This window comes from Lolium rigidum, chromosome 4, assembly GCF_022539505.1.
Source record: "Lolium rigidum isolate FL_2022 chromosome 4, APGP_CSIRO_Lrig_0.1, whole genome shotgun sequence".
Taxonomy (NCBI): domain Eukaryota; kingdom Viridiplantae; phylum Streptophyta; class Magnoliopsida; order Poales; family Poaceae; genus Lolium; species Lolium rigidum.
The window spans coordinates 26468995-26489957 of record NC_061511.1 but is presented as its reverse complement, the minus strand read 5'-3'; the positions used below and the strand labels follow the sequence as shown (position 1 = coordinate 26489957).

The 20963-nt window shown below is 43.9% G+C and overlaps 1 protein-coding gene across 1 annotated transcript; it reads right to left on the bottom strand.

Moving 5' to 3' along the window:
- Positions 1-2955: 2955 nt before the first annotated feature.
- On the bottom strand, positions 2956-6848 carry LOC124708465 (dnaJ homolog subfamily B member 13-like). The gene is made up of 3 exons (XM_047240149.1): positions 6668-6848; positions 6152-6567; positions 2956-3595 (listed from the first exon to the last, which is right to left on the bottom strand). Exons 1-3 carry the CDS (start codon positions 6830-6832, stop codon positions 3160-3162), a joined length of 1017 nt encoding a protein of 338 aa, XP_047096105.1. The 5' UTR covers positions 6833-6848; the 3' UTR covers positions 2956-3159.
- Between the last annotated feature and the right edge of the window lie 14115 nt (positions 6849-20963).

Below are 20963 nucleotides of genomic sequence, written 5' to 3'. Positions count from 1 at the left end.
ATTCAAGTTGTGATGCTACTGTTGTTGGATTGTGAGAAATGGACAAAACTCTTGAAGATGCGTCCATCTAACGAATCTCCGAGATATTGTTCCAATCTCTTTCGCACGTGAACGAAAATAATAGCTCGTAGTCTTTGTCAACCACATGTGGTGCTGATGTGGACGTAGGCCTTTTACATGCCATATCTTACGTGTTAGGCTCCACGTGGTGATGGCTCCATCACAGAGATTCTAGTTGTCAACTCGTACATCGACGCAATCTCCAAAATGTAACTTTTAGCTGTATTAAAACCTTACCGGATTTATTGTTGTATAAGTACTTTTCCGGACAAAATTTGTGCATTGTTGGGGCAAAGAATGGACTAAATTAGCCAACATGCGTCCATCCAATGGATCTATTGTCCCATCTCTTTCGCACGTGAACAGAAAATGACAGCAAGTAGAGTCTTTGTCAACGACATGAGCCCATGTCTTTTGTATGCCCATCACGAAAAATACCTAGTTCCAGTTCAGAAATATATGACGTATTTTGAATGTCTACAGTTATACTTGGACCGTAAGTTTCCCATACACAACAGTTGTTCGTAGTTACAGAAATGAAAATAATGAGAAAGTATTTTTCGAATTCAATGGATGGTACTATTGGATTAAAAATTGGTCAAAGCATAAAAAAGTTGAAAACCCGCCCCACATTTTCAAACAGAAGCATCAGTTCCATGTGGCGAGGACTCGGTCACCGGGGTAATTGCTGGTCAGAAATAATGTGTAATGTTATTAATTTGGTAGATCAATGTCCATTACAATAATAGGCCAGATTTTATTGATCTCATCACTATTTACCAATTAAGTGCAGAGGATTTGTACAACATTGCTTTTCTTTTGCAAACAAATTTGTATCTCACTGTTGATAGACATGTCGTATATTAACTCTATAATTGTATCGAAAAATGGAAATGAAAAGAGAAGGAGCAGAGAAAAAACTGTCGGACAACCACAATGGGAAAGCAAAATATACCCGACAACATTGTAGTCCAAACACAGTGTTATGTGTTGGCTCGTACTGCCTTAGATACTGGTAGCCCCTCTCCTGACAGTAACCATCGTACAACATTGCCGTTTTTGAATAGCATCCAAGTATTCCCTGATAGGAAATGAAAACTCCATCTGTGGTGAGTATTCTCTGAAAGCAAAGTGAGATGCCTATGTTTTGCAGAAAACAATTAATGACAGAATTTTTTTTGAAAACCTTCTTGCAAACATTTGGGTGGTAGGAAATAAAACATTTGTTCCTGAAAGGTACTCTGACAGAAAACTAAAAGGCAGCAAGAGGTTATTTTTGCATGTCCTAGCAACAACGAACATCAGTGTGACGGCCTGGAACAATATCAGCATTGACACGGCCGTTGCTTCAGACATTCCAGCGAAGATTACCACCATGTACTATGTATTTGGACTATGGAAGTAAGCTGAGAATGGTGAACTCTGTGTTTTCCTCTTTACCCACCTTTTACTTGAGTTCTCTCAAAGTGTATAAGTGGGTTCTTGATGAGGCAGAGAAATACCGAAGACATTGTCCTTGGAGGGATAAAGATTCAGATAAGAAGAATCCTTCGCTAGCTGCTTGGGATCTTGTGTGTAAACCAAAAAAAAAAAAAAAAACAAGGGGGTTTAGGGGTGCTTAACTCCTCGGTTCAGAATGAATGCTTGCTGATGAAGCACCTGCACAAAATTTTGAAACATGTTGATCTACCTTGGGTGCACCTTATTTGGGAGACATATTATAGGAACAACCTGCCTCCGGCTAGAACAAAGGATGTCTCATTTTGGTGAAGAGACTGCCTAAAGTTTATGCCTTGAAGAAGGTTCCAAGGGTTTGGTTGTTCACCGATGAAAGTGGCACGTGAGTTGGGTTTAGAAAGTCGTGAGACAGTTCGGTTCCTATCTACCGTTGGTGTTAATGGGAGAACTGCGAGGAGCCAACCCTAGTAAGAAAGGACTGGGTTGCACCAATCTATGAAGGGAATTCTTCGATTCTAGATCGGATCATGGGTCAACTTAATAATAGGCACACGCCCCTCTGCTCAGCTTACAAATCTCTTGCCCAGTGCTCTCTTTCTAATGGCTGCTCTATCCTTTACTGGCATGACCCTTGGCCGGAAAGATCCTTGAAAGAACAATGGTCCCATATGTTCTCCTTTGCAAAGCATCAAAAATTTTCAGTTCAACAAGTTCTATCCATGCCGGAATGCCTGAACAGGCTGAGCTTTTTCACTTGCCTCTCTCAGTCGAAGCATATGCTGAATATATTGATATGCAAACCCTGAATGGGAATGTTGCTCTTCAGGAGCAATACGAGTCCTGGATGGCTTTAAACAGCTCTACTATATTCAAGGTTTCTCCAGCATATAAAGATAGAATGCTCTCAAATGGTTATGGAAAACATGTTGCTTGCAAAAGCACAAGGTGTTCTTTGATTCCCAACAGATTGAACACAAAAGAGTTGCTCCAAAGAAAGTGTTTCTTCATGCCAACAAAGAGATGCAAGCTCTGTGAAACAACTGGCCTAGAAACTAGAACTCATCTTCTTTTGCTGTCATGTGCTGGAAGTATCTCTGCCCAGATCGGTCTGTCCCAAATTCAGGTGCAGGATATCATAGCCAGTCTACAAGCAGCTATTTCTAAGCCTTTCCCAATGGATATTATCATTCTCGTTTGCTGGGATCTTTGGACCACAAGAAATGATCTCATCTTCAAGCACATCCAGCTGACTTTCTACAGATGTAGGAAAAAAAAATCAAAAATCAGCTAGCTATGCTAGTTCATAAGGCCAAGAGAACTTCTTACTCTGAACTAGCAGCCTGGGCCATGTCTTTTGTCTAACTTGGTGGCCTCAGGCTTGTATTAGTTAGGAGCGTGGTCTTTCTCAAAGAAAGGTCACAATTGTTAACTTCAGAAACAAAGAATCATCAGATAATCTGAAACAAAGTTAGGTCTGCTAGTGGAGCAGCTGCTACTCTGTCAGCAGTTAGCAATCAAGCGCAAAGTTCGAAGCATCTAGGAAATCATGTCCTTTACACTAGGATGAAGACAGTGATTGTACATTCAGCAACTGTAAGCGCTGAACAAGAAACGGCATAGATTCACATTATAAACAGCGAGCTAAGACAGAAGTTGTTGGACCCCTGCCTTTTGGTCAGCTGTTAAATTGGTGGGGAACTTGATCTGAAACTTGATCCTTAGGTTTCCTTTCTTAGATGGCTCCCTTGTGATCGGCATACCTTCGCCCGGCACTACTTCCTCGTAGGTGGGATTGATGACAGACTTCACAGGAACGGTTAAATTTCGCCCATCCAGAGTCATCAGTTGGACTGCACAACCAGTCAAAGCATCCACAAGGGAGATTTTATGCGTGTAAACAAGGTCATTGCCATCTCTCTTGAATTTCGGGTGTGCCCGCTCTTCTATTATGAACACCAGGTCTGATGGTATGACGTTACGGGTCTCGTTGCCTTTCTCAGGAAAGGTGATCTTTGTTCCCTTCTTCCACCCAGGCTTGATATCAATTGTTAGGATCTCCTCCACACTCATCGGTTTGCTGCAAAAAGAAAAGAAAAATATATTCTCAAAACGAAAAACATGAAAATAACGAGATTTTTTCCTGAAAATTGGAAGCTTCTCGGGTAGTTAAAGTTTCAAGCTACTTTAGGGCATCATAACAACTTGGCATACACAATTAGTGAGCATTATCCACGCAGTATGCTGTAAAAACTGTATCTGGTAATCATCAATCACACAAACAAATGGATACCCGGATAGGCATACTGCCATATCTTTGTAATTATTCAAATCTCCAGTTTCCGAATACCCATTTTTTTTCTTTCTTTTTTCAAAAGAAAACTGACTCGCCATCACTCACTCTATGGTCACATCGATTAACCAGAAAAGAAATTCAAGCATGCATGCATAAGTGTAGGAACTACTTAAAAAATTGCTAGATACCATCATGATAACAAAATATGCTAGATACTTATATATGTATAGTAATTTGAATGCACTGCTGCCCTGACTCCTTGAAACTAATGTTTTCGGATATCATCATCTCATATTCAGTCTCAATCAATTACAGGTACTGGAGGCCAACTTGTCATACTTATGTTCATCTGGGCACAGAAATATCTACCCAAGATGTGCATAAATACTATTTTATATGTGACCTGATAGGTTCATTTTGAAATGATTGATATACCAAATTTAAGCTCAAAGAGTCGGTCTGCATTGCACACTTGTACTGACCTTTTTTCCCTAAGCTGCACTACTACAATAGATCTATTATGAGTTCGAAATTTAAAAACTGATGTCAACATCAAATGATCTTTCACTAAATCTTAGATGGAATACTAGTAGCACAGTTAACTAACTATGCACGTCTTGGAACACTATTATCCTTTTTTGTAAATCCTGGGAGTATGACCAAACTTGGGACCATAGAGAATTATTGAAAATGCCCTTACCATGCTTATGTGGATATACAAACTGAAGTCGCAAACTGATTTTTTAAGAGAATCCATAACTGTGGAAACAGTAAGCATGAGCTATGAACACAATAACTGCCCATCAAACAGTGTCCGATCTTGGATGACCAAATATAAAGGAACGGTGACAGATCATGCTTGTCGTGTGATGATTGTAGTAATAACTTCTTCATTGGTGAACAAATACATTAGTTCAAGTAATGATGTGATGGAAAGCTGGAAATTAAAAAAAAAAGGAAAGGGGTGTGCTTCATTCTTAGAAAGGATGTTCCCGTCCTTTGGTAAAAGTTGAGACTAATTAATTGGATAGTTATCCCTTTAAACTAAACCTTTTCTTAATCAGTCAGATGTACTGATGGTGTGATTAGTTGTAGAAAAAGAGATTAGCTCAGGACAATGTTAGATGTACGGTACCTCGTTGTCCTTCTTTCGTGGACAGCAAAGTAAAATAAGGCTGGAGTTATCTTCTAATGGCACCACCGCTGCCGGTGTCCAACCTATATATCGAATCAACAAACAAAACCACGTACAGAACCATAACGCACGTTGCTTTTTTAGGATGTTGTTAGTTAGGCTTTGGATATTGCTCTTTCTTACTCGTCCGATCGGATGCAAAAATGAACCACCTAACTAAGAACGTTGCCAGCCACATCTGCTCGACACCAAATGCAGCGCCGCCACCACATGACCTAGCATAGCCGCTGCAGTTGATAGATCTTGCCTAGTCGTCTGGGAGGTTTGTTGAAATAATATAGACTAGATTTTTGCAAAATGGAATAGACAGTTTTACCCTTTAATGAAAGGGTAAGTTCTAATCTCTACTGCTCATCTACATCAAAAGTCGTAAACTTTTAAAAAGTGGGCGTACCGAAGCACTCCCCAAAAGGAAAATGGCATCAAGGTACACGCAAATGGCAGTAAATGCTAATTATCTAAACCAATGCTAACTGGCTTGTTGGACTGCATGATTTCTGAATACTCCTGAAGTACCTATTGAGGAGGCCTACTACAAAAGCTGGAGAATTTAAATTTTACTCGAAGGTATTATATTGCTAGAAGATGGACACATCACCACAACTGGGAATCACACCAAAGAGCTACGGTTTAGGGCCTTCAGACATATAGGTTTTGCCAAAGTATAAATATATCTCAGCATTATTAGGAAGTAGGAGGAAATACTGTGAGGCTGCATTCGACAAAAGTCATGAACCGAAACACACCAAGGTTTATGTATGCTTTGATGCAAAGTTAGGTTTCGTGTGTAGAGGAGAATACCGAGTGTTTAGCCAATAAGACACCAGAGAAGTTAAACAGTCGTTTTCAGCACCGCTTCACAGCGAGTGATAGACCGAGAGCTACCTAACAAATACATGTTCTTTCTCTAGTCAACAAGAGCATAACAAATTACAAATGTCACCCTAAACTTAAAATACCCATACCGAAGAAAGGGGCTGGTTACTGAAGTTCAGGTTGCTACAGCTTCTTACAACTCATACTGAAGCCATTCACCAAGATCACAACAATGTCAGCGTTTTTAAGCTACCAAGTAAATCTTTTATATATTTATTTAGTCAAGAACAGAACGAGCAGAGGATAAGGGAGAGGAGGAACCGTCTCACCCCGCGGAATCGAGGACGTCCCTGGAGATCTTCATCTTCTTGGTGGCGCCCTTGTGCAGGTCCTCGAGGCTGCAGGCCAGCTGCCGCTCGATCGCGGCCGCCTTCCTCGTCGACCCGCCGGACGGCTCCCCTGACCCAGGGGAGAACCCGGCAGCGGCGGCGTAGGAAGAAGCAGTGGCCCCTGGGACGCTCTGGGGAGTGGCGGGGCTGCGGGGTGGCTGCCCGAAGTAGGAGCCCGCCCCGAACATCTCCTTGAAGATCTCGTCGGCGGTCCTCGGGTTGAACCGGAACCCGGGGCCGGGGCCGTGCGCGTGCGGGGGCGGCGCGGCGGAGGGGGATGGCGGGGCCACGCCCGCCTTGAGCCCCTCCTCGCCGTACTGGTCGTAGACGGCGCGCTTGTCCGGGTCGCTGAGCACCTGCAGGGAGGAGGGCGGAGGAAACCGTGGGAGGCGACAGATTCAGTGGTTGTCGGCGGCGGCGGCGGTAATGGAGGGAGGGAGGGCGGGAGAGACGTACGTCGTAGGCGGCGGAGACCTGCTTGAAGAGGGGGCCGGCCTGCGGGGAGGGGTTCTTGTCCGGGTGGTACTTCATGACGAGGCGGCGGTAGGCCTTCTTGAGCTCGTCGTCGGTGGCGGCGCGGCCGACGCCGAGCACCTTGTAGTAGTCCACCTCCACCTCCATGGTGGATGGATGGATGGCGACGGATGCTGCGGCAGGTCAGGTGGTTCAACTTGGGTGGGATTGGCTTGGCCGCTTGCGGACGACAGGGAGGGGAAGGAAGGGGAGGACGAGGGTTTTGCTCCTACTCTGTTCTTCTCTGACTATCAGATGGATTGGGTTCATTCATTTACTTCTCTTTTCCCCTCTGTATTTCTTTTCTTTTAGTACTATACTAACATGTACTTCCTCGGCTCTCTTTTAATTAACTCAAATTAAGTACTCCCTCCGATTCATATTAATTGACTCCAATATGAATGTATCTAGAACTAAAATATGTCTAGATACATCCATATTAGAGTCAATTAATATGAACCGGAGGGAGTACAATTTTATATTAAATATGAATCAATTAAATAGGACAGAAGAAAGTATTTATTTTTGTGGATAAGTGCACGGTAACATACGGCGATCACCAAACCCAGCGCTAAGACTAGTCACAATGCATAGTATCATATAGAAGTATCATGCGTATGATACTACGACATGTTACTATCTCCACAATGCATGGTATCATATATTAGTATCATAGTCTCTATGTATTAATTGTTTTGTAGAATCTCAATGCAAATATATGTACAAGATTTACTTGACATTTATTTTTCTAGTACTATGTGCTATGATACAGTATCTACCTATGATACTAGTATCCTCTCTCTCATCCTTAATTACACTGCCACATCAGCATTTTGCATGAATGGAATGCATGATACTACCTATGATACTCCCATTGTGGGTAGTCTAAGGAGCTACATATAAGGACATTAATTAATGGAGAAAGGAACTATGCAACACGATCACCTAACCCACAGCTAAGGACTTACATAACGACACGGAGAACACACGCAAACACTCTCATTTGAAATGCCGCCATGGTCCAGCACCTCACTCGACCCCGGCGGGCTCTGCCGTGTGGCTGGTCTCTGCAGACCGCCGGTACACCCAATCCGGTGTCCCATCGGGGTAGAACTTGAGGTCGGTGAACCGAGCGGAGAACGCCGCCGACGGGATGGCTGGCGCTGGTTGGGGCGCCTCGACGATGGTGGCTATGGTGTCGGCGTTGTGGATAGCGTGACAAACGTAAAGTCATATACTATTGCTTAATTAGGGCATGGGAGAGGGGCAACTGCCCCCCCCCCCATAGTTGTGTGTTTGACATATTTTTGTATTTAATCGCCAGAGGAAAATAGGGCCAACAGGACGGCACGACGCAAATCATAGACAAAATGGACACATCCGACGAGAAGCAGACCGCCGGTGCACCCAATCCGGTGTCCCGTCGGGGTAGAACTCGATGTCGATGTCGCCGGCAGGATGGCTGGCGCTGGCTGGGCGGGCTTCGGATGCAGCCCTAGGCCGCTTGTGATGGGGCGACGCGTTGGCTCCGTCAAGCTGGAGGGCCGCTGGTGGCACCTGGCCTCCGCGTAGTGCAGTCAGTGTCAGTGTAGTCAGTGGAACTGCCGATGCATCCGGAGGCGCCGAGGACTGGCCGCGCTCGAGGGCCGCAGGTGGCAGTTGACCACAGCGCCGCTCCACCTCGGTGATTTCCAGCGTCAACGATGTGCGGCTGCGCTAGAAGCCGACGTCGCGCTGAGCTCCATGCGGAAAGGACATGAGGTCGTCCATCCTCGGTGAAGAGCGGTCGCACTACGCGACGTACTCGTCCGTAGGCGCATGGCTTGTCGTTACTGACGACGTCGCCTGAAAAGGTAGACCGCGTTGACTGCCACCGCATAGCCGATGATGATGGAGGCTATGGTGTTAGTGTTGTGGATAGCGTGGCAAAAACAAAGTTGTATACTATTGTTTAATTAGGTCGCTGGAGACAGGACAATTGCCCCCCCCCCCCTCCCCGCCCCATAGCGTGAAATCGTTGTGTATTTGACATAATTTTTGTATTTAATAGCCGGAGGAAAACAGGGCCAACAGAACGACTCGTTGACGCGCGGTGGAAGCGATGGATGCCCATGCTCCGAGTCGTCGTGGATGTCCGGTGGAAGAGAAGCATGTGCGCACTCTGTATCGTCAACAAGTGGTGGAGGTGAAGGATGAGCTTGGCGGCCGCCGCACTCGGGGTCGGCGGTCCCGTGGAGGCGGAAACGGAGCCATGCGCGCACGCACACACCGCACCCGCAGAGGACCGCTGCAAGAGTGAGGATTGTGACAGCAAGGAGGGCCCCTATGATGATAAGTTTCATTGTGGTGAAATGCTGGCCGGGGGATGTTTGCACTCAAGGCTAGAGGATATAGAGAGAACACATGGGAGGTAGAGGAATGCTGATCTATGGAAACACTGAAGGAGGTCAGCGGTGGTGGCGCTCCGCCGGCCACGAGGAAGACGGCGGTGTCCTCGCGATCCTTTTGTGCCAATATGCCCGGAGAGGGCATGTTTCAGAAGAAGGAGAAGATATAGAACCGGCGCTCATTGGAGATGACTAGAGACACTTCACATCGAATAAGGAGAGATGGGCGGATATGAGGGAGCTGTTTGGAGGAGAATAGGGCTAGGGCTGGAACAAGGGAGAAGATAGTGAGTGAACTGCGAGTGGTCGGAACTCGATAGCGAAGTCTTCATCCTTATAGAGGCAAAAGGTACAGATATATGGTTCATTTTGAGTAGGAAAAGACGATGCTTTCAACAAAGATGGTTTATTTTATTATGTGGAGTACTATTCAATGTTAGAAAAACTTACCATAGGCTTTTAGCCAATCTTGGAAGCATAACAAAGCCTCGACAATGTCATTATTTAGCTGCTCATATGATCACCGGAGCTAAAAGAAAACTTTGATATCCCGATTGATACTTGAATAGCAAACACACCATGAGCGATGCAAGATAGAACTAGGTAGCGAGAAATGTGTATTTTCCACCATTCAAAGATGTCAAAATCTGTTTTTGAGAGGAAACTCTTCACTCAACCTTTCAATTTCAGCTGTGGCCATTTTTTAGGAAAACATTTCTTCAGTCAAATCTATTTTTGAGGGGAACGAGCATGCATGTGAGGATCCCGATTAATTCACATCATAAGCTATTAAGCTAAGCTGTTGTCATGCATGAACTCACCCTAAGGTTCTAGTTAGCAATCAGATTCAGTATGCAAGCACATCCGCTTGTGCAATCCGTGCATGTTGCGTCGTGTATGAGTCGTATATATGGGTATTGAATTTCCGTACAGACTAGTTTTTTTGTTTCTAGAAAGCTTTAGCTATCTGACGTGCATGTTGTTTGTTTCATAATATTATTGGAGCAAGTAGTAATAATTTGCGTTATTGACAGACTAACAAAAAAAGATGCGTTCAGAATTAATGTCTAGACGGAATAATGCTAAAGATCTATCCTATGAGGTAACTTGTAGAGGTTTCTATCGAATATGATGCACTTTTATCCACCACTTGATTTACTTTTCTTCTGTCTACCTACAATTATGGACTCTGGACGCTGACTTAATTGATTTATCAATATGTTGACTTCATGCACTCTCGTGGAGAAATTCTAGCAATTGAGAGTTGGATTTTTTTTTCTTGCATTCATAAGCAATCTTTGTGCTCATAAAGACTTTTTTGTTCCCCCGTTTCTTTCTTAGGCTTATGCAATCACTTCTTTCCAATAATTTCATCTTCGAGGCATAAAAAAAGGCAACTGGATGAGACATTGTATAAAAAAAAGTCGAGTAGTCATCCACTATTTAACACCCCTGAAAAAAGAGTAAAGTGCCCACACATAGTCATAAAAGTAATGTCACCTCATCGATTTAGTCGTATTTATTTCAATTTGCACATTTTAGTTCTAAAAGTGCCATAAGTGAGTCATACCTCGTCCACGTCGATGCCATAGAAGTTTATTTTTAAAAAATTGTCATTTTATAAGCTTTTTGTTTTGAAATGGAAAAAAATAGACTGAACAAATAGTGTAGGTACAAAAGGGTTGCAATGACCCTGCCCTAAGGGAGTACACAAGATAGAAATGCGCTGTTACAGCAAGGATGCATTTTTTTTTTGAACACGGAGCGCCCCGAAGGGCGTAGAAGCTTTTATTTATTCCAGTCGGTGGGTGTACAATTTTTTACAAAGGACCCCATAAAATTAGAAAATTTTACATAGGCCCCTGGTATTTGCAGAAAAGACCCCACTAAAGATTATACAAACGCAATCGGGTCCTTCTCTTTCCCCTCCGATGAGCTGGAGATCAGCAATGTCGCCGTCGGACTCCAAAGCGGGGACTACACCACTTGATTCAAAGCCGGCGATGGACGCGACCGCAGACCTCAAGAAGGGCCTCCGATGGAGGTTGAAGAATAGCCGGACTTCACCGGCCTGGATGACGAGCGGCAGAGATGTCGTCGATGTGTTGCTCAAGAAGGTTGCTTCTGAAGAACTCCGGCGCCACCTCCTCAGCACCACCACTCCGCATCCTCCTTTGCCTGACGCCACCATGACGCCTAGATCTTGGGAGAGAAGAAGAGGAGGCAAGGTTGAAGAAGTGGCAGGGCCATACCAAAGCCACGACGGGGAGATCGGCCCGCCGTCAATCCCGAAGGGCCTGCCACGGACTCGGGGAGACGGGCGTTGATGATGGCGGCATCGGTGAACCCATGAGAGCTTATTGATGAAGCCATCCCTGGATCTTCTCCTTCCTTCAACCGCCCACCATGGACGAGCTTCCAGAAGCAGAGGCTCCATCGTCTGGCTGCTGCTCCAACACAGCCAGATCAGATGACCGGGGGAGAAGAGAGTGGCCTTATTTCTGGAGATGCCACGCCGTCCCTTCGCCGCCTGCCGCTCCTCCCCGCCACCGGAGAAGCACAGCAACGAAGAAGAAGACTTGGATGGGCCGGATCTGGCCAAGAAGACCCCGCCTCCTACTCCAATACTCCACAAGGGTAGCGAGACGTAACTTGGAGACCTAGACTACTATATACATTCGGCCGGGCGCCTCTCCTTCCTCCGCTCCGCTCGGCATCGCCGTCGGAGAAGAATCGGGGTCGGGCCGGCAGAGGGGAAGATAGGCGGCGGACTCTCAAAGCAGCTGTGCTACTGTAGCGCCTTGAGAGAGAAAAAGGGCCTATTCCGCAAACACGTCTCGCAAGGATGCATTTGCAACCGAGGTTTTCCGCGCACGGTGGAGAGTAAAGGTTGATGATGTAAACTAAAACTACGCCAACCTAGTTAAACTCTCCGATTATAACTAACACTCAAAATTATTTGTCAAGATGGAATAAAGAGATTGTCTATTGAATTAATATCATGACCTACAACTGAAAGAGAGAAGTAACCGACTGCAATCAAGTTTCCTTTTTCTGCCAGAAACAAGTTAAGCCATTAGAAAAATCTATGAGGTAGCGCAACCGATTATAACTAACACTCAAAATGATTTGTCAAGATGGAATAAAGAGATTGTCTATTGAATTAATATCATGACCTACAACTGAAAGAGAGAAAGTAATGCCCGGTTTTTTCGGAGCGGTTAGGATTGGCGACGCCAAGGCGATTCCCCGATCTTAATTCTCGCGAACACATCTGGTGATCTCGATCCAGTGATCGTGATCATCCTCATCTACCAAGTCTCTCCAAGCCGTATCCGTGCTCTCGTGCGGTGCTGTCGCTCCTCTCTCGGATCTCTCCACGATCTCGGGGTGACTAAGGGGCAAACCTGGTTTGCCGCCCACCCTTGGCTCGTGCCGGTGATCGATCGGGGACGACGGATGGCGAATAAGGGATCCGTGGTGGCGTTGGACGCCGCAGCTGGGAAGAGGGCCGATCCGGCGGTTCCGGCGGCGGTAGTGGGAGATCGGGAGAAGGAGAGTTTTACTTGTGCGAGTTCTTCGGGCACCGCCGCCGATGGCGGGGAGGCGAGTTACTAATTTGATGCGGAAGTTGAATCTTACGTCCAGGGAAGCCGCTCCATTGATCCTGGATGATGAGGGGGACAAGGAGCCTCCATGCCCACAATGGGCTCGATGGGCAAGGTACTTGCGCCGAATAATCTGCATATCAACACGATCACTTCGGTGATCCGTCCCGCTCGGGGTAACCCTAAGGGTTTGATTGTTAGGCACATGGGCCCTAATTTATTCCTAGCTGAATTCGGTTCCGAAGCGCACCGCTCTAGAGTGGCAAAAGGAGGGCCATGGACTTTAGGTAATAAGCATGCTATTCTTCTTAAGGAGTTTGATGTCCGTGTCAGGCCTGAAGAGGTGGTTTTCAATGAGTTGATGGTCTGGGCAAGAATCATGAAGTTAGGATATGAACTGATGAACACTGACCGTGGTACGTGATGTCTACGGGTGCTTCTATTCTTGTAGACAGTGTTGGGCCTCCAAGAGCAGAGGTTTGTAGAACAGCAGCAAGTTTCCCTTAAGTGGATCACCCAAGGTTTATCGAACTCAGGGAGGAAGAGGTCAAAGATATCCCTCTCATGCAACCCCGCAACCACAAAGCAAGAAGTCTCTTGTGTCCCCAACACACCTAATAGGTGCACTAGTTCGGCGAAGAGATAGTGAAATACAAGTGGTATGAATGAATATGAGCAGTAGTAACGGCGCGAGAAAAGTGCTTGCTGGCGTGCAGATGATGGTAGTAATATTGTAGGAAGTAAAGATGCAAGTAAAACAAGTAAACAAGCAGCGATAGCGATATTTAGGACCAAGGCCTAGGGATCATACTTTCACTAGTGGACACTCTCAACATTGATCACATAACGAATAAATAGATAGATGCTAGACTCTACACCCTCTTGTTGGATGATGAACACCACTAACCGTGTAGGATTACACGAACCCTCAATGCCGGAGTTAACAAGCTCCACAATATTCAATGTTCATATTTAAATAATCTTAGAGTGCATGACAGATCAACATAACCAAACCAAGTACTAACATAGCATGCACACTGTCACCTTCACACTACGAAAGGAGGAATAGATCACATCAATACTATCATAGCGATAGTTAACTTCATAATCTACAAGAGATCACAATCATAGCCTACGCCAAGTACTACACGATGCACACATCGTCACCATTACACCGTGTAGGAGGAATAAACTACTTTAATAACATCACTAGAGTAGCACACGGATAAATTGTGATACAAAACACATTGCAATCATAAAGAGATATAAATAAGCACTTCACTATGTCATTCATAACAACGAATAAGTATTCCGTGAAATATAGCCTAAGAGACCCACACGGTGCACACACTCGTCACCTTTACACATGTGGGACAAGGAGTCTCCGGAGATCACATAAGTAAAACCCACTTGACTAGCATAATGACATCTAGATTACAAGCATCATCATATGAATCTCAATCATGTAAGGCAGCTCATGAGATTATTGTATTGAAGTACATAGGAGAGAGATGAACCACATAGCTACCGGTACAGCCCCGAGCCTCGATGGAGAACTACTCCCTCCTCATGGGAGACAGCAGCGTTGATGAAGATGGCGGTGGTGTCGATGGAGAAGCTGATACGTCTCCGACGTATCGATAATTTCTTATGTTCCATGCCACATTATTGATGATATCTACATGTTTCATGCATACTTTATGTCATTATTATGCGTTTTCCGGAACTAACCTATTGACGAGATGCCGAAGGGTCGGCTCTGTTTTCTCGCTGTTTTTGGTTCCAGAAATCCTAGTAAGGAAATATTCTCGGAATCGGACGAAATCAATGCCCGAAGCATCCTATTTTTGGACGAAGCTTCCGGAACACCCGAAAGCCGCCGGAGGAGGGCCCCGTGGGCCCTGGACGACAGTGGTGGCGCGGCCCAGGCCTTGGCCGCGCCCCCCTAGTGTGTCGCCGCCTCGTCGCCCCTCCGACTCCGCCTCTTCGCCTATATAAAGGTCCCTGACCTAAAAACCTCGACACGTTCGACGAAACCAGAGAAAACCTTCCAGAGTAGCCGCCATCGCGAAGCCAAGATCTGGGGGACAGGAGTCTCTGTTCCGGCACGCCGCCGGGACGGGGAAGTGCCCCCGGAAGGCTTCTCCATCGACACCACCATCATCTTCATCAACGCTGCTGTCTCCCATGAGGAGGGAGTAGTTCTCCATCGAGGCTCGGGGCTGTACCGGTAGCTATGTGGTTAATCTCTCTCCTATGTGCTTCAATACAATAATCTCATGAGCTGCCTTACATGATTGAGATTCATATGATGATGCTTGTAATCTAGATGTCATTATGCTAGTCAAGTGGATTTTACTTATGTGATCTCCGGAGACTCCTTGTCCCACGTGTGTAAAGGTGACAAGTGTGTGCATCGTGTGGGTCTCTTAGGCTATATTTCACGTAATACTTATTCGTTGTTATGAATGGCATAGTGAAGTGCTTATTTATATCTCTTTATGATTGCAATGTGTTTTGTATCACAATTTATATGTGTGCTACTCTAGTGATGTTATTAAAGTAGTTTATTCCTTCTACACGGTGTAATGGTGACAGTGTGTGCATCGTGTAGTACTTGGTGTAGGCTATGATTGTGATCTCTTGTAGATTATGAAGTTAACTATTGCTATGATAGTATTGATGTGATCTATTCCTCCTTTCGTAGTGTGAAGGTGACGATGTGCATGCTATGTTAGTACTTGGTTTGGTTATGTTGATCCGTTATGCACTCTAAGGTTATTTAAATATGAACATTGAATATTGTGGAGCTTGTTAACTCCGGCATTGAGGGTTCGTGTAATCCTACACAGTTAGTGGTGTTCATCATCCAACAAGAGGGTGTAGAGTTTAGCATCTATCTATTTATTATGTTATGTGATCAATGTTGAGAGTGTCCACTAGTGAAAGTATGATCCCTAGGCCTTGTTCCTAAATATCGCTATCGCTGCGTGTTTACTCGTTTTACCGCATCTTTACTTCCTGCAATATTACTACCATCAACCGCACGCCAGCAAGCACTTTTCTCGGCGCCGTTACTACCGCTTCATATTCATTCATACCACTTGTATTTCACTATCTCTTCGCCGAACTAGTGCACCTAATAGGTGTGTTGGGGACACAAGAGACTTCTTGCTTTGTGGTTGCAGGGTTGCATGAGAGGGATATCTTTGACCTCTTCCTCCCCGAGTTCGATAAACCTTGGGTGATCCACTTAAGGGAAACTTGCTCGCTGTTCTACAAACCTCTGCTCTTGGAGGCCCAACACCGTCTACAAGAATAGAAGCACCCGTAGACATCAAGCTATTTTCCGGCGCCGTTGCCGGGGAGGAAAGGTAAAAGGCACTCATACTCCGGTCCCGTGTAAAGTACTTTTCTCGTTGCCGTTGTATGTGTGCTCGAAGCTATTTCCTTTAGATCCTGCAATTGCATCTTTTTGTTTCTTGTTTACACTAGTTAGGCATAATGGACAACAATGAGCTTCTTATTCTATTTCCTGATTTAAGACATGGATGGTTTGATGCGAAAATTAAAAAACCTATGGAACATATTAGTATGAACGCTTTTAACACCATTGTTGCTAATGATATGGAAAATTCTATGCTTGGGGAAGCTGGCTTTGATGAGCATGATATTTTTAGTCCCCCAAGCATTGAGGAGAAAATTTACTTTGACGATACTTTGCCTCCTATTTATGATGATTATAATGATATTGGTCTTTTAGTACCGCCTGTTATGGAGGATAAATTTGATTATGATTATACTATGCCTCCTATATTTGATGATGAGAATAATAATGATAGCTACTTTGTTGAATTTGCTCCCACTACAACTAATAAAATTGATTATGCTTATGTGGAGAGTAATAATTTTATGCATGAGACTCATGATAAGAATGCTTTATGTGATAGTTATATTGTTGAGTTTGCTCATGTTACTACTGAAAGTTATTATGAGAGAGGGAAACATGGGCATCTTAATAATATTAAGTTTCCCCTCTTTATGTTGAGAATCTTGAAGTTACTCGTGTTTTATCCTCTTATGCTTGTCACTTTGTTCTTCATGAATTCATTTGTGTACAAGATTCCTTTTCATAGGAAGCATGTTAGACTTAATTTTTTTTTGAATTTGCCTCTTGATGCTCTCTTTTGCTTCAACTCTTATTTCTTGCGAGTGCATCATTAAAACTGCTGAGCCCATCTTAATGGCTATAAAGAAAGAACTTCTTGGGAGATAACCCATGTGTTTATTTTGCTACAGTACCTCTAATTTATATTTGTGTCTTGGAAGTTGTTACTACTGTAGCACCCTCTCCTTATCTTATTTTATTACATTGTTGTGCCAAGTAAAGTCTTTGATAGTAAAGTCAATACTAGATTTGGATTACTGCGCAGAAACAGATTTCTTGCTGTCACGAATTTCGACCTGCCTCTCTGTAGGTAACTCAGAAAAATCTTCCAATTTACGTGCTTGATCCTCGGATATGTACGCAACTTTCATTCAATTTGGGCATTTTCATCCGAGCAAGTCTGGTGCCACTTTAAAATTCGTCTTTACGGACTCGTTCGTTTTGACAGATTCTGCCTTTTATTTCGCATTGCCTCTTTTCATGTGTTGGATGGATTTCTTTGTTCCATTAACTTCCAAGTAGCTTTGGGCAATGTCCGAAGTGTTAAGAATGATTGTGTCACCTCTGAACATGTGAATTTTTGATTATGCACTAACCCTCTAATGAGTTTGTTTCGAGTTTGGTGTGGAGGAAGTTTTCAAGGGTCAAGAGAGGAGGATGATATACTATGATCAAGAAGAGTGAAAAGTCTAAGCTTGGGGATGCCCCCGTGGTTCATCCCTGCATATTTTAAGAAGACCCAAGCGTCTAAGCTTGGGGATGCCCAAGGCATCCCCTTCTTCATCAACAACTTATCAGGTTCCTTCTCTTGAAACTATATTTTTATTCAGTCACATCTTATGTACTTTACTTGGAGCGTCTGTTTGTTTTTGTTTTTGTTTTTGTTTGAATAAATGCTTGTGTGGGAGAGAGACACGCTCCGCTGGTTCGTATGAACACATGTGTTCTTAACTTTTAATGTTCATGGCGAAGGTTGAAACTGCTTCGTTCATTGTTATATGGTTGGAAACGGAAAATGCTACATGTAGTAATTGGTAAAATGTCTTGGATAATTTGATACTTGGCAATTGTTGTGCTCATGTTTAAGCTCTTGCATCATATACTTTGCACCCATTAATGAAGAAATACATAGAGCTTGCTAAAATTTGGTTTGCATATTTGGTCTTTCTAAAGTCTAGATAATTTCTAGTATTGAGTTTTGAACAACAAGGAAGACGGTGTAGAGTCTTATAATGTTTACAATATGTCTTTTATGTGAGTTTTGCTGCACCGGTTCATCCTTGTGTTTGTTTCAAATAACCTTGCTAGCCTAAACCTTGTATCGAGAGGGAATACTTCTCATGCATCCAAAATCCTTGAGCCAACCACTATGCCATTTGTGTCCACCATACCTACCTACTACATGGTATTTCTCCGCCATTCCAAAGTAAATTGCTTGAGTGCTACCTTTAAATTTCCATCATTCGCCTTTGCAATATATAGCTCATGGGACAAATAGCTTAAAAACTATTGTGGTATTGAATATGTACTTATGCACTTTATCTCTTATTAAGTTGCTTGTTGTGCGATAACCATGTTCCTGGAGACGCCATCAACTCTTTGTTGAATATCATGTGAGTTGCTATGCATGTTCGTCTTGTCTGAAGTAAGGGAGATTTACCACTCATTAAATGGTTAGAGCATGCATAATGTTAGAGAAGAACATTGGGCCGCTAACTAAAGCCATGAATCATGGTGGAAGTTTCAGTTTTGGACATACATCATCAATCTCATATGAGAACATTAATTGTTGCTACATGCTTATGCATTAAAGAGGAGTCCATTATCTGTTGTCTATGTTGTCCCGGTATGGATGTCTAAGTTGAGAATAATCAAAAGCGAGAAATCCAAATGCGAGTTTTCTCCTTAGACCTTTGTACAGGCGGCATAGAGGTACCCCTTTGTGACACTTGGTTAAAACATGTGTATTGCGATGATAATCCCGGTAATCCGAGCTAATTAGGACAAGGTGCGGGCACTACTAGTATACTATGCATGAGGCTTGCAACTTGTAAGATATAATTTACATGATACATATGCTTTATTACTACCGTTGACAAAATTGTTTCTTGTTTTCAAAACCAAAGCTCTAGCACAAATATAGCAATCAATGCTTCCCTCTGCGAAGGGTCATTCTTTTACCTTTTATGTTGAGTCAGTTCACCTATCTCTCTCCACCTCAAGAAGCAAACACTTGTGTGAACTGTGCATTGATTCCTACATACTTGCGCATTGCACTTGTTATATTACTTTACATTGACACTATCCATGAGATATACATGTTATAAGTTGAAAGCAACCGCTGAAACTTAATCTGCCTTTGTGTTGCTTCAATACCTTTACTTTGATTTATTGCTTTATGAGTTAACTCTTATGCAAGACTTATTGATGCTTGTCTTGAAGTACTATTCATGAAAAGTCTTTGCTTTGTGATTCATTTGTTTACTCATGTCATTACCATTGTTTTGATCGCTGCATTCATTACATATGCTTACAATAGTATGATCAAGGTTATGATGGCATGTCACTCCAGAAATTATCTTTGTTATCGTTTACCTGCTCGGGACGAGCATGAACTAAACTTGGGGATGCTGATACGTCTCCGACGTATCGATAATTTCTTATGTTCCATGCCACATTATTGATAATATCTACATATTTTATACACATTATATGTCATTATTATGCGTTTTCCGGAACTAACCTATTGATGAGATGCCGAAGTGCCGCTTCCGTTTCTCGCTGTTTTTGGTTCCAGAAATCCTAGTAAGGAAATATTCTCGGAATTGGACGAAATCAACGCCTGTGGTCCTATTTTTCCACGAAGCTTCCGTAAGTCCGAAGGGGAAACAAAGTGGGGCCACGAGGTGGGGACACGATAGGGCGGCGCGGCCCAAGCCCGGCCGCGCCGGCCTAGTGTGTGGCCCCACCAGACTCCACCGACCTTGCCCTTCCGCCTACTTAAGGTCTCCGTCGCGAAAACCCTACCACGTTCGACGAAACCAGAGAAAACCTTCCGAGCCGCCGCCATTGCGAAGCCAAGATCCGGGGACAGGAGTCTCGTTCCGGCACGCCGCCGGACGGGGAAGTGCCCCGGAAGGCTTCTCCATCGACACCACCGCCATCTTCATCAACGCTGCTGTCTCCCATGAGGAGGGAGTAGTTCTCCATCGAGGCTCGGGGCTGTACCGGTAGCTATGTGGTTCATCTCTCTCCTATGTGCTTCAATACAATAATCTCATGAGCTGCCTTACATGATTGAGATTCATATGATGATGCTTGTAATCTAGATGTCATTATGCTAGTCAAGTGGATTTTACTTATGTGATCTCCGGAGACTCCTTGTCCCACGTGTGTAAAGGTGACAGTGTGTGCACCGTGTGGGTCTCTTAGGCTATATTTCACGAATACTTATTCGCTGTTATGAATGGCATAGTGAAGTGCTTATTTATATCTCTTTATGATTGCAATGTGTTTTGTATCACAATTTATCCGTGTGCTACTCTAGTGATGTTATTAAAGTAGTTTATTCCTCCCGCACGGTGTAATGGTGACAAGTGTGTGCATCGTGTAGTACTTGGCGTAGGCTATGATTGTGATCTCTTGTAGATTATGAAGTTAACTATTGCTATGATAGTATTGATGTGATCTATTCCTCCTTTCGTAGTGTGAAGGTGACAAGTGTGCATGCTATGTTAGTACTTGGTTTGGTTATGTTGATCTGTCATGCACTCTAAGGTTATTTAAATATGAACATTGAATATTGTGGAGCTTGTTAACTCCGGCATTGAGGGTTCGTGTAATCCTACACAGTTAGTGGTGTTCATCATCCAACAAGAGGGTGTAGAGTCTAGCATCTATTTATTTATTCTGTTATGTGATCAATGTTAAGAGTGTCCACTAGTGAAACTATGATCCCTAGGCCTTGTTCCTAAATATCGCTATCGTCGCTTGTTTATCGTTTTACCGCATCTTTACTTCCTGCAATATTACTACCATCATCCGCACGCCAGCAAGCACTTTTCTCGGCGCTGTTA

Bases quoted from the DNA above. Each gene is read 5' to 3' on its own strand.
- LOC124708465 (XM_047240149.1), bottom strand. From the start codon at position 6,832: ATGGAGGTGGAGGTGGACTACTACAAGGTGCTCGGCGTCGGCCGCGCC. The intron at 6,568-6,667 runs GTACGTCTCTCC...TCCTCCCTGCAG, and splicing joins AGGTCTCCGCCGCCTACGAC to GTGCTCAGCGACCCGGACAA. The intron at 3,596-6,151 runs GTGAGACGGTTC...TTCTTTTTGCAG, and splicing joins GACGTCCTCGATTCCGCGGG to CAAACCGATGAGTGTGGAGG.